Source organism: Lepidochelys kempii, chromosome 5 (assembly GCF_965140265.1).
Source record: "Lepidochelys kempii isolate rLepKem1 chromosome 5, rLepKem1.hap2, whole genome shotgun sequence".
Lineage (NCBI taxonomy): Eukaryota > Metazoa > Chordata > Testudines > Cheloniidae > Lepidochelys > Lepidochelys kempii.
In genome coordinates, this window is record NC_133260.1 from 50669488 (window position 1) to 50683562 (window position 14075).

The window sequence follows — 14075 nt, forward strand, 5'->3', positions numbered from 1 at the left end:
ATATTGGCCTCTCTCTCACTGAGCGCTCCGTGCTTCCTGAAGGGCTGAAGAGGTCTCTCTGAGGAGTCTCAGAGGTTTGCAGGGGAGCTGATCCATTAAACAAGATCCCCTCCCCTATGTTCTGGTCATTTACCGGCGCTTCTGAAATCACCAGTTTAAAGAGGAATCACGGAACTCTGGGCCCAGGTCATGGCAACTTAATACTTCTCAGTTTACAGTGAAGGGAACCCTTACTCTGAAGGTCAATCTAGTAATGGCAGTTTTATATGAAAAGTAGGAATGAGAGCTGGGCAAAGCCTACGTACATTTCCACCAGCGATTGTAGGAATATTGTCATGAATTCGCTTTGACTGTATTTGCCCCACTTGTGTGTGAATATTCTAGCAAAGGAGCTTACTGACAGGAATGGTCACGGGAAAGGCACATACTGAGAGCCATTGATCCCCTTGTACTCACACTGATCCTGCACCACTGAAGTCAATGAGAGGTTTGTCATTGACTTCAATGGGAACAAGATCACACCCCCTGAAGAGTAGCTTACTCTGTGAGTAGGCCCATTGGTTTCAGCGGGACTGTTTGAGTAGTAAGGTGCTACTGAATTTGTGTTAAAGTGACAAATCTAGCCCTAAGTGAATATTTGAGTAGATTTTCAGAAAGTGAATTTAAATGTATTTGTCACGAGCATTTACACAGGAAACCTGATTGTGAGCATTAACCTCCTCCACTGAGGAAAAAAAAAAAAACTACCTACCTCTGACGTAGCTGACACACAGCCTGAATTGGAATATTTGCAATAAATTGCCTGTGTGTGAGCTACAGAGCAAAAATTATTCACAGAAAATAGCCCAGTGAATAATTTCAAATAGGGAATAAAGAGAATTGCACAATCTGCTCATGGCTAATCTGCATACAGAAAATTATACACCATTCCAGTAATTACAAATTATTCATACAGCTCCAATAGGTACAGTATATTTATAATAGCCACTTTGAAAATTGTTATAAAAATATAAACTCTAGTTCAATATTTAATTTTTAAAAAATCCTGCTTTAACTTACAGCATCCCTCCTCCCTGCCGGCAACAATAGGTTTCTATACATTTCTGAACATCAAAACAAAATTTAGCTTTCAGATTGGCTTGTTTATTCAGCTTCTTGTCAAGTGTCTGCCTTAAGTTGAATTTGGAATGGAACCATTGAGACCAGTTCATCGCTAATACAACTAGTGAGTACTTGGAACCGTAAACTCCTGTTGGAAATCCTGACTTGTAGGTGCATGAGGTTAATATTAAGTATTTAGGAGGGCTGCTTCAGTTTACCTTCAGCTGTTTAAGTCATAAGTAGCACAGCTGGGTTGAGATAATACCAAATTGATTGGGGCCGAGTTGTGATCAGTTTATGAATCTAAACAGGTATATATATATAGAGAGAGAGAGAGAGAGAGAGCGAGACATAAAAACAGCACATACATCGTTAGGTATTTACAGTGAGCTATTGGGATTATTAGTTCCATCTGTTTCATGTATCCTTTCTGCATATTTTATGAATACAGGTGATGGATTGGGCTGTAATCTGCTCAAGCATTGCTCCTCAGTGCAAGCTAGGTGTAAGCGAGCATGATTTGCATGACCCTTCGGCCAGCCAAAGTTCCTAGCAGACACACGAGCACACTCTGACTCTGTGTGTATCAGTGTGTCATCTGGTGATTGTTAAGGTTTTAAAGAAGCAGCTGCCTTGAGGTATTAACCTTTGAAAACTATTTGCACACCAATGAGGAATCAAGACCAAGCAAACCAATGAGCCACTTTTCTGGATTGTTGATATAGTTGTGTGTTATTTATCGGTTCAAGAGCACATCTTCTTAATATTTAAAAAAGAGAAATACTTAAAATGCTGAAGCCAAGGTCTGTTCAGATCTTACGAGATGCCTAGTGCTCTGCATTCCCATTGCAGTCAAAAGTTTCCAGTGAACCAAGGCAAGTTGAGGGCGTTCAGCTTTTTCTTAGCAGATATTCAGCAACTTTTTGTTTTGAGAAAAATGTGTATATCAAAATGGAGGCAGATGTTTAGGGTAGAGGTTAGGGGCTGCTTTTCACTAAGGAAGCCATACTCCAGGGGAGTTGGAGTTAGGAATTTGAGGGCAGAATATGGCCAAAGATCATCACCATGAAGGAAGACTATGGAAGCTACTCATGTAGTAAAATACAGTATAACTGCCTGCTGAGCTGCAGAATAGCTTTGCTGAGATGCAGAAGAGGGGCTAGGTGGGACTATGATTCTCACCAATAACAAAATGTCTCCCTTTCTGTGGCAGTATTTCTCAAAGGGGCAGACTGGAAGAGGCTTTGCCCCATTAAGGGAGGCTCAAGCAGTCCTGGGCCACATCAAAAATATTTTCCTTAGGACTAGAAAAAACTAGAATCCAGTATTGTATATACTACTGAGTTTTACCCACTCCTTAACCGTTTGCTGAGCTAAAGCAGAAAGACAACAAAATAACCAGGCTTGCCGCTGAATCTTTAAAATATGCTTCCCATGCTGTTTCGAGGCAGGCCTCATTGTATAGCTTTGCCTTGTTTCTTTCCATGTTTGTGCATCAGCAGCCAGGCTGTTATCAGCAGGCTCCTGCGTGGCATAGCGCTTGAATTTAGCTCTTTTCGGGAGTGTGTATGGTGTGGTAACAGAATGAAAACAGGCCCCTTATCCCTATAGCTACCTATGACAATAAGTTGAAATTTTACAGCCTCGGGAAACTCTTGACTTGGGGTAGTCTCTGGCTGGCCTAGAACGCATATGGACGACTTCTATGCTGCTTCCCCCCATAACCTTCAATGTAGGACGTTCCCTTGGAGAGAGCGTGTGGCACTCTTATCATCCCCCCCTTAAGGGGCAAAGACAACTGGAGATAGATTAGGACCACTCTAAACTGTAGTAGCCACACTGGCCCTGGGCTGGCTGCAGGATTGGGAAGCCACAAATGTTTCCCCATTTCAGCTGCACCCAAGAGATCGTTGATGGAGATGAAAACCCCAGTCTATTACTATTCAATGGCATTCTAAAATACTTTACAACCAAGAGAAATTTGTTAGTTAACATCAGTAAAAATGTAAAAGCTGCTTTATAATCTATGAAACACAACATGAGGTCTGCAGCGGGGTGGAAAATGGATTCACCGCAAGCATCACCAAGCAAAACACTCTGGGTCAAATGTTAGTCTCAGTTACACCAGTATAAATCCAGAGTAATGCCACTTTAATCAGTGCTGTTATTTTGGATTTACACCAGTGGAACTGAATTTGGCCTGCATCTTCTTCAGTGTCCATGTGTTAACATCAGGCTTGTCCGCCTCAGTAACATGAAAAAACTTCTATAGGTCTAAGAACATATATCATTCTGGAGGTTCAAGTTCAAGATTTGTATTATTTGACTTTCCTTCTGTTGTCTTCATTTTGCTCTCACGCTGCCATGCTCAAGCCAGCTCATGCTACAGAAAATGTATTTGTATATTTTATGAACATAATAGCTTATTGGTGAAATCATAGAAGTTAGAGACAGAAAAGACCTGTTAGGACACCAAGTGCATCCCCCTGAGAGTGAGGATTGTTCCCTATAGTGTATTTTCTAATCTAGAGCTTTGTCTTGTCTTGTTTAAATGTCTCAAGCAATGGAGCTTCCACTTCTTCCTATAGGAGACTATCAGTCTGATAGATCTCTCCATCAAGAACATTTTCTTGATGTTCAGCCTTAGTTTTCATTCATTTCAGCCCATTACTTCTACTTACCTTACCCACCCTTTCTACCACTCCATCTGTGGTGGAACACCCTTCAAATAAGCAGAGGGTTTACCGTATCCCCCTTCGCTATTATTTATGCAATAGAAAAATTGCATAAATAAAAAAATTGCATAAAAAAAATAGAACTCCATACTGCAATAGCAAACAACACATGCAAAATGCAAACGTATTATAAAAGTGGAGGGCCTGATGCTCCTGGGTGTTGAGAACCACTCAACCATTTATAAGATTGAGCCAGAAAAAATAAAATTGATTCTTCTGAAATCCTGTCTTTCATCTTGAGCTCTAGTTTCCCCAAAAATGTCATTGTAATTGATGCTATTCGTTCTCAATGAGACTTCTGAACAATCAATTTAGTTATCATGGGGATTTGAAAACACTGTATTTTGTTGGTCTAGGAGACAACTAACTGGTTTTGAAAAGATCACCTCTTTTCAAACCAGCAAGAGCTAAAACGGATCTATCATAATTTGCCATCTGATAACAGTAATTTTAAAATGTATTTCCTAAATATGCAGTATTTTATCATATGCTGTACCCAATAATGGAAAACTCTCCTGGATTACAATGGAAGCAAGAAAAAACACACTATAATATAATGTAGAACAGTTTTATAGTTCAGTATAAAAGTAACATCTGTTATATATTTTTTGATTTCTAAATGGAGATAAGATTCTCATTTTTTAATATGTAAAAGGAACAAACTTATCTAAAATTCAAACACTGACACCCATATGTTGACAACAAACCCATGTACTGGATGAGTGTGATTCAAGAAAAGGGAAAACTTACAAATACAGATGTACACTGTATGGGACTGCTATGCCTTGAATGGTTAATAACTAATGATACCTTCTGGCCTTCAAAAATTAGAAAAGCTATCCCACCTGTTTAGCCCAAAATAGGATCCTCCTATGAAAACAACAGGAAAATAGTTCACAGCACATGAGTCACTTTGTCTAAGGACAGGTTTCAGAGTAGCAGCCATGTTAGTCTGTATTCGCAAAAAGAAAAGGAGTACTAGTGGCACCTTAGAGACTAACCAATTTATTTGAGCATAAGCTTTCGTGAGCTTATGTGCCACAAGTCCTCCTTTTCTTTTTGTCTAAGGAGTCACAGATCAGCCAAGGTTGTGCATTCCCCTGCCCAACTATAGAAACGAAAACGGCTAAATGGGGGCATCATCAGCTAGGCAAGATCCTTTCATTATCTGCATATGTATAAACCTTTTTCTTCCTCCTAACCTAGCCAAAAAAACTCCCAAGTTACCGAACAAGAGTCATATTACACTTTTCTCTGCAAGTGGCCCATTGCACATTGAGTGGATCAAGAAGAGATGGATGGGTAAGTTGCAAGTTAAACAAACTATAAATGTGCCTGTAAGATTGAAGGTCAAATTGGGCAAACTGTTACCCCAAGAAATCCAAGCCACATTTTCGCACCAAATTATAAATTATACACTGTTTCTTGTAAATCAAATATACCATGAATAATCGGTTCTTCACCCCTAATTAGAATCTGCACACTTGTTTGCCTTGTGAGTCAGATCTATATACTTCTATATGTGGAAAATGTCTCATTCTTTTTTAAGTTCTAAATAATGTGCAATGCTTAGTATAATCAAAGACTGTATGGAATGTGTCCTCCAAATTTAGATTCTAAGGATTTTGCTGGTTTTCATTGTAAATAATTGTTGCATTCTAGCAGTAATAGGAATTGTCAGGCACAAGGAAGGATAAATATTCAGAGATATAAACCAGGGTATAACTTTGGGATATTAACAGAAATTGCTTGGGGGGAGAGAGAATCCCAATTGATAGTAGGGGCAAATAATGAAATGCAATCCTTGAAATGAATCAAACTTAAAAAAGCCTCCAATAAGGATTAAGGAAATTTGTTATAAACCAATGCCATCTTCGAGATGCTAATGTAAGCAGCAAAGAAACTAGGAGAGGGTAAATCTGGGGCCCACTTGGCATATGTCCAATAGGAATCAGAAGGTGGCCCTCTCCTATGAGCCCTGAAACTAAGATATACAAACTGAGGTCACCATATGCTCAAGGGAGTTGAGTCAACCCAACACAAGAAGCTACAGAATCCCAAGTGTGACCGATGCCAAGACCAGCTGTGTGGAAGGAATCTCCACCTTTCCAGGGTTAAGAGGATAACATGAAGAAGTGGTGAGATTTCATTCCCAAGATTGTATGTCCCCTTCTATTCTTTAACATAAATAAGTGTAGGTTATCTTGCTGAGTTTACACTCTAGTGAGACCTCAAGTAACCATACTTTAGATTCTAAGAGAGCTTGAAAACAATAACTTGAAGCAATTGAATTTTAAACTTGTCCCTTTCAGACCAGTTTAGTCAAAGAGAAGTAACAATGTGCCTTAAAGATAAGTGCACCCGTGGAACTGTGATAAATGTGTTAGTATTAAAGAATTGATGATTGTTAGTAAATGTAGTAAGAAATCTTGGTAATTTGCATTGTTCCTTGATATAGCTGCTGAGTCTCAACTGTCGTCTGTTACAACTGCTTGCAAGACTGTATTGTTTATGTAGTACACACAATTGGTTGTGTCTGTATTTGAGTGGTGAACTGTTGGTTATACATTAACATGGTTCTGGATGAATTAACAAATTGTTGGTTGGTTAAGAATAAGCAAGTGTCCTATTTGAGAAATACTGTTTAAGTTAAAAGTTGAGCTGAAAAGAACCCAGCATTAAACTAGTAAGCTAACACTCCCTGGACTCAATAAAATATTGAATTCTAATGTGTAGTTTTTTTATAGACCTAATGTGGCTTAGTAGATCGGGCACTGGACTGGGACGTAAGAGACCTCGAGTCTCTTCTCATCTCCATCACTGGCCTGTGGGGTGATCTTGGGCAAGTCACTTCACTCTGCCTCAATTTCCCCATCTGTAAAATGGAAATAATTATACATCAGGTTTGTTAGATTTTTGGCTTTAAAATCTAACAGGCAGCCTGGCAAATTCATAAATTCACACTTACAACACAAAGACAAGAAACATACCAACACTACTTCATTACTTTTGTATTTTATTGTGGAACTGAGTTTGTTTCCTTTACATCAAATATCCTCAATGGAAGAGGGGATATTGCACACAAATATCATAAAAGCACTACATATTACTTTCACTGGAAACTATTTTTCTACATTAGATATGACTGGATAGAATAGAAGTGATGCAGGATTATAAGACATATTACCATACACAGCTGCAGACTGACACAAACACCATTCAGAACAAGAGAGAGGAGTGTGTGAGGTGCTTCTCAGCTGGCAACAAGACTGTTTCTTTCCATAGTTTGGAAGATACATGGCTGCATGCAAACATGTGAAAGCATATTGTACTTCATAATTGCTCTTCTACTGTTGTGATTACAGCCCAGTCTTGAATGAATTTTATGGATAGCTCCTGCCATCTGGAGCGCCTAGCTAGTTAAGTGCAGAGAAGCTTTTTTTTTTCTTTCCCTTTTTTCCTTTCTTTTCAATATTTTTATGCGGCCTTTTTATTTAGTTATTTGATTTTTTTTTGTAAAGTCACAACAAACAGATTTTTTTTTAAATATCAAACATTTTAAATCAGGTGAATAACAGAATTGCATTCAAAGAAATGCTTATCACTAGGTTGCTTTGTGTTTTTGTTCAATTATTAAGTGAAAAGATGAAAGCTTACAGTTTCTTTCAAGTGTAACCATTATAGTTTTTCCTTTTCTAATAAATCCAGACCAAAAAAATTACCATTTCTCTCAAAATGTTATCACTGAGCAAGAACCTCCGGTGACAGATGAATAAAGAGGCATATGACAGAAATTTCAAAAATGCACAGTAATAGTTCCTTACAGCTGAATTTCTTGCACTGGGAAGGGTGGAAAATTCCATTAACAAAACTACTAGATCTTAGCAAATGAGTACGGGAAGGCTCCTAAACCATATAAGCTACTATAGACAGTTAAAAAAACCCCATATACACAGTTGGATCCATTCACCAGAGTGAACTCTACAGGAGATGGAATTAAAGGAAAGAGACAATGTAGTCAGCCCCAGCACAAGACTTTGAGAAGGCATGCAAGGGGATCTGTTTAGGTTTGGAAATGGATGTGATCTCCAATGTTAACTCTTCATTGAATTTTATTCAGCAGTGCAGTACTACCATAAAGGTCATGATTGGGAATGTTGTCATGGGTAACAACATCATTTAAGTAGAGTGTTCTTTACACTCAAATATTGAATCTTTATAATTCGAGTAATCAGTATCAAACCATGCTCCTAGAAATCTGTGCTGATCAACAGCGCTCACCATCAACGTTCATGGTACATTTTGATGACTGTTACTAAACTAATTGTGTATGACTATGACTAGCACAATTAGATTAGCTACACAGGCAGGAAAGGCATTAAGGGCAAGAGGAGCTAATTGGGAAGTTAATAACACTCAGGCTTGGCTGTCATTTAGAACAGTGGATGGAACAAGTATTACAATATCTCATAGGAACAATGTCAGCTGAGTCAAAACAGCTGACTTTTTCTGTAGCAGCAAAAAAAATCAAAGTACAGTTTAAGATTGGCTGTAACTGGCTTATTTTAAGTAAAACAATTATTTGAGCTGTTACAAATTTACTTGGGGTGCTGGAGATTTGAAGCTTGTTTCTGATTTAATTTATACTAATTTACCTGCAATTTCAATGAAGCTACTCCTGATTTACATTGGTATAAGATTAGTCTCGAGATCATTGCTCATTGTTAATTAGATTTTCTATCAAAGTGGAGAAACAAACTACTTCCAGTTTTGGGAGAGTCTGGAATTTGCTCCCCGAAGCCAAAAAGTCTGAAATCTAACTGACATGAGAGAGTAGATAAATCAGAAAGAATTGTAGTAGAAATAATACAACTATTCTACCAAATCAGCTATCTAATAAAATATTTTGCCTTTCACTTTGTAGACAAAATAAATGTTAAGTAAATGATTATGAGCTCAGCAAATTCCGCTTGTTTTCACAATACATTTCCCTTTGTCTTTTGTATCAAAATCATTCTGAGTTATTTTCAAGGATCTAAAAGGTAGACCAATAAATAAAATAGCATTGCTAATGATATCCAACAAAAATATTAAAACAACCCCCACCCACATTTGACAAACAGTAATTCACAGCATTAAATGGGCTACAAGGGCCCAGATTTAAAGGGCTCTGAAGTAATATAAAAAACCCAAAACATAAAAATTAGCAGTGCAAACACACACCTACCGAACAAAAATAAACTAACAATGTTAACATTTAAAATACGTAATACGTAAAGAAAATAAAATGAGGTCATTGTTCACTACCTAGTGGAACTCAAAGCCTACCATAAAGATGAATTGTACAGACCAGCACAAATCTCCAGTTAGGAGGCCTTTACCTTATTTAAATTCTGATGTACAAGTCTACAAACTGAAATGTAACAATATTTTCTGTAGTGGTAAAGCTTCCAAGACTTAAGAGTCCAAACTCTCTTTAATAGTGGAACTGATCTGTATGTTTTTACTTTTGGAAATGATCTGTAGACACTGGGAACACTTTACAGAAAAATCAAAAACACACACATACAAAGAAAACCAACCAACCCAACACCCCCCCCCCCAAAACCTGCTTGGCTTATTTAAGGTAATCATTGCTTTTTCAATCTTTTTAAAGATCTTGGGAGAATTGTGAGTCTAACTACCACTTTGTAAAGAGCAGTCAACTGGCATTTCAACTCCTATTTTTTGTGAGCGCTAATAGATGAATTTAATCATTAAGGGTTTTCCCCAAAAATTCTTGGCAGTTAAATGTTTTCAATAAATATGTTACTGCAATATCATACTTCATTCTCACCAGAACCTCAAACAACATTATGTATTTCTTACAAAACTACTAAAAAAAAGGCCTTCACCTGAAATTTTTTTCTTTGCATTTTCCTGTAAACAAAAAATTTTGTTAAAAAGTCATCTATTAAAAGTTCACACAGAGCTAAAAAAAATTCTTCTGTACATTTGTTCCCATATTCACTCTTAAATTAACAAATAAAATAACGTAAGACAAAGGAAAGTAAAATACTGTACAGACTCGCTGAGAACCTTTTTCAATATACTGTGTTTCACTAAGTTTTGCATTTCTGATACTGGACACCACTTCAATCTTGCTTCCGCAGTACAAAAGCAGCTTGCAAAAATGCTTGTCTTGTTTTGTTGAGCTGTCCAGGTGTTACCAATGAAGTGTTCAGCCAACATACATAATTCATAGTACCAAGCTGTTTGACCAATCAGATAGGCTTCTAGTACCACACATGCACACTCACACTTCTTTACTGGTGTAACTATAATCCTAAACAGATGTTTTATAAACTTGCTGTCTCACATTAAAAAATAAGTGCATTAAGTATCTTTGTACATTCAAGTCACTTTCTAAGGCAATTTGTCTACTGTATGTACTCCCCAACTGCTTTGGTATTTTGCTTCAGTAAATTGGCTGTTGACTTGAGTGTTTAAGCATGCAGGTTTGTCAATTTTGAGTGGACTAAACAGATATTCACTGGGAGCATGCCTTAGACCAACATATTTGCATGTTAAAAGAAAAGTTTTAGAGTTCTGAATGGGGTTCAAACTACTTGCATATTTAGTGTATGATAATTATGTTACGTCAGTATGCAGCGTTCAAATTAGTTAATGGCTAATGAGTGTTTAGATCTTATGTCCCTTCAAAGCCACATTTAGTTTCCTTTTATTATTAGCTCACATAATTTTGTAAACTAAGGCCCCCTTTCCTATAACTCAGACTGATACAAATTTAAAACTTTCTTTTCACGTGAGAGCATAAGCAGACTGCAGTAAGCAATACATCTATCGCCGTGAGACTAATGCAGACCCAATTATTTATACTTTCTCCTCCTACCCCTCTCTCTATTTCTCTCTCTCTTTGTGTTTCTTTCGAGGTCAAATGCCTCTACCTGGCAGAAGTCAGTTGGGTTTGCTAGTGCATGGTTTCCAAATGTTCAGCAGGGATGAACCAGGATCTGTAATTTTGCAGTAATCTGAACCCTACTTTGGGAATACTGTTATTTCCCTTAGCAATCAGCAAAGACTGAAAAATATTAGTGATTTGCATCACCGTGACACAGTATAGCATTTGGCAGGTATATAGTTCAGCAGTTGAATTAGATGGGTTGAATTTTTAGAAAAGGTATTTTCAAACTGAAGAATTTCAGGAAGTAAAGTTTAATGTTGTAGTGTATGGCCTTGTTTCTACAGTTCAATCTTGCATGCAGGGAAAGATTCATCTTGCATAACAACAGTGCTGCTGCTTGCCAAAACCATGATGTTGAGGTCCTGCTGTTTCTCATGAGTCTCTTGATACCAGTCCCTCATCACTTCTGAATCATGGGTTGGGATTAAGGTCACCTACAATATGGAATAGGAAAACTCTTTAGGAATGGACAGAAGAAACAACTGATGTGAAAACAGAGTCTTGATGCTAAAGTCACAGTCAACACGTAGATTTTCCTTTTGGAAGCAAATGGGTATTTCAAGCAAGAAAATATGCAGGATATAATAGCGGCAAAGAAATCATTTACCAAAAGAAAAGCCTGAATATGCAAGGTATTGCTTCGCATGGAAGCTAAATCAATGGTCTCTAAATGAAAAAGCTAACTAAAGATTGCACTTACAGTGCTGCTGTAACCCACTGGTGAGCGTGTTCCATGTCCCCTTCTGTGTTGATCCACAGAGGATATGAGTAGCTACAGTCCCAGCCACAGAAGCTTTGTGTTTTTAACTCAAACTGTAGCAGCTCCTGCTTTTACCTCAGAAGGTCCCTAACTTCAAACCCTGATGTGTTGGCCAAAATGACAGCCATCACACTACAATTCTGTAGGCTGCAGAGGTACCTTGTGGGACTAAGGCATCATGTTTAGTATTATTTATTATGTCTGAAGGGCAAATGAGGTGCCCTAGGATTACATGTTTGCAACATAAATTCATGCAGCATTCACAGCTTCAATAGCTAGGATCCCCTTAGGTACAGATCTTGCAATGAGTACGATTAGGGCATTTTGAAATTTATTATTATTATGATAAGACAATTTTCAAAATCCTTTCTACTTCACAATTCGTGCACATACAGTAACCCTATACAATACTAAATTCCGATAGCTTTTATATATACACAACAAATAATTCCTGGAAAAAGACAGAAAAACCAACTCAAGTTTAATACAGATATTTCTAAAAGTAACTGTTCCTATGCTAGACTATTTGAGAAAAAACTGCAGAGTGCAGCCAGCAGCCACTGACTCCAGCAAGCAGGGGCAGGGCAGAAGCAGCCAAAGCAGAGATTGCTGCACTGGGACAGGATGGGTGTCAAATGGGGACCAGCCAAAGCCATCCCTCTCTCCAGTGCTCTGAAGGACCCAGAACTATATATAGGGGAGACACCCTTACTAAGGGGGCACTAGGATTAGGTGGTACCTCCCCTTCTGTCCCCCAACTCCCCATGTGACCTTAGGAGAAAACTGCAGAGTGGAGCCAGACAGAGACTCCAGCTAGTACGGGCGGAAGCAGCCAAAGCAGGGACCTTTGGGCATTTGGCCATTCTGAGAACTTTCTACAGTTTTGTACTTTCTCTGCCTTGTGCAGTTTGCTCCAGATCTCTCCTTCACAGTCTTCCCCTCAGCTTCACTCCATACCTACCCCTTTTCTCCCCTGCTCTGCCCCCTCCCTTTCCTTTTGCTTTCCATTTAGCTGATACCCTTCTAAGGAAACCCACCCTAAAAAACTAAACAAAAACTGTTAGTACCCATGGAACTAATAAATGAACATGACCTTTTTGGCCATCACATTGTTCCCGCTGCTTGTATATTAAACCCCTTCCATCGCCCAGTGTCTATCTTCTCTATTTACACAGTAAGCTCTTCGGGGTAGGGTTCGGGGTAGGGACCATCTACTACTCAATATCTGTACAGCGCCTAGCACAACGGGGCCCTATTTTGATTGGCCCTTTAGGCAATATTGCAATAAACATGACTAATATTAATAATAGTTCCAATGAGTACAATCTTGTTCCTTAAAATTTATCCTTCTCTTCACAGATTTCCTGATATGCTGAGTGAATTCCATTAAATAATGTTGAGTTCCTGTTTTATAAAAAAGCTGGAAAGACTCTCCTTTTCTGTAGGAAAGGAGAAGTTTAACAGGATGGTGTTGGAGGCAACATTTTAATAAAACTGTGTTTAATTATTTATTAATTTGAGCTGCCAAATGTATGATCACTATTCCTCAATGTTTTTCCCCACATGAAGAGCACAAAAAGGTCCCTGTCCTCTCTGATATTTATTTTGGTGACACAGATTTGGCACTCAGAAAATGGGTCAATACTGAAAGAAAGAAAAAGAAAGAAAGAACTGGATATAGCCATATCAACCACACTAGAAATAATCATTATGGCAAGGAATATGGACATCAAATTAACTGGACAAAGAAAAATAAAACTGCTTTTATCTAAACTGTGCTACTCAATTACAAGGAATTGGCATAAATAAATAAATAAATAAATAAATAATCAATCTATTTAGGCTTATTGTAAATAAGAATGTTATTAACATAACAGTTGCAACTGAACGTTTATTATGTCAGCTATTGTGGAAAATTTTACAAGAGAGGACAGTTTGTTTGTTAGTCTTTCAGGGAATTCTTGCATCATTGACATGGCTCTTCAAACACCTTTTACACAGTAGAACCTCAGAGTTACAAACACATCAGGAATGGAGGTTGTTTGTAACTCTGAACAACACATTATGGTTGTTCTTTCAAAAGTTTGCAATTGACCATTGACTTAATACAGCTTTGAAACTTTACCATGCAAAAGAAAAATGCTTTCCCATTTACGTTTAACGCAGTACTGTACGTGTGCGTGTGCTGCAGCCTGATTGGTTCCCCATGAGGTGTGTGGTTGACTGTTCATTTCATAACACTGGTGGCCATAACTCTGAGGCACTACTGTATTACACGTCACCATGCTGCTGCTAAATGGAAAATACCAAAGCTGAAGATGAATAAATTATATTCTACTCTGCACAAAGGACACCTGAAGATACCACAGAATATGACATAACATTAGGTAGCAAATGGATTTTAATTAATTGAGTTAGCTAACTGTTTTTATGGACCAGATACTAATGCAAGCGTTGTTCCATTACGTACCTTGAAAAATCTGCAGCGCACATACACACAGCATGCCGCAGTTGA

General features: G+C 38.0%; 1 protein-coding gene across 1 annotated transcript in view; it reads right to left on the minus strand.

Annotated features, from left to right (window-relative positions):
* Nucleotides 1–6835: 6835 nt before the first annotated feature.
* Nucleotides 6836–14075, minus strand: part of MAP1B (microtubule associated protein 1B) — a 97632-nt gene continuing 90392 nt past the window's right edge. Inside the window, exon 7 of the mRNA XM_073344314.1 lies at nucleotides 6836–11234. Within this exon, the coding sequence (XP_073200415.1) occupies nucleotides 11079–11234 (156 nt within the window). The 3' untranslated portion in view covers nucleotides 6836–11078. The remainder of the gene's footprint in view (nucleotides 11235–14075) is intronic.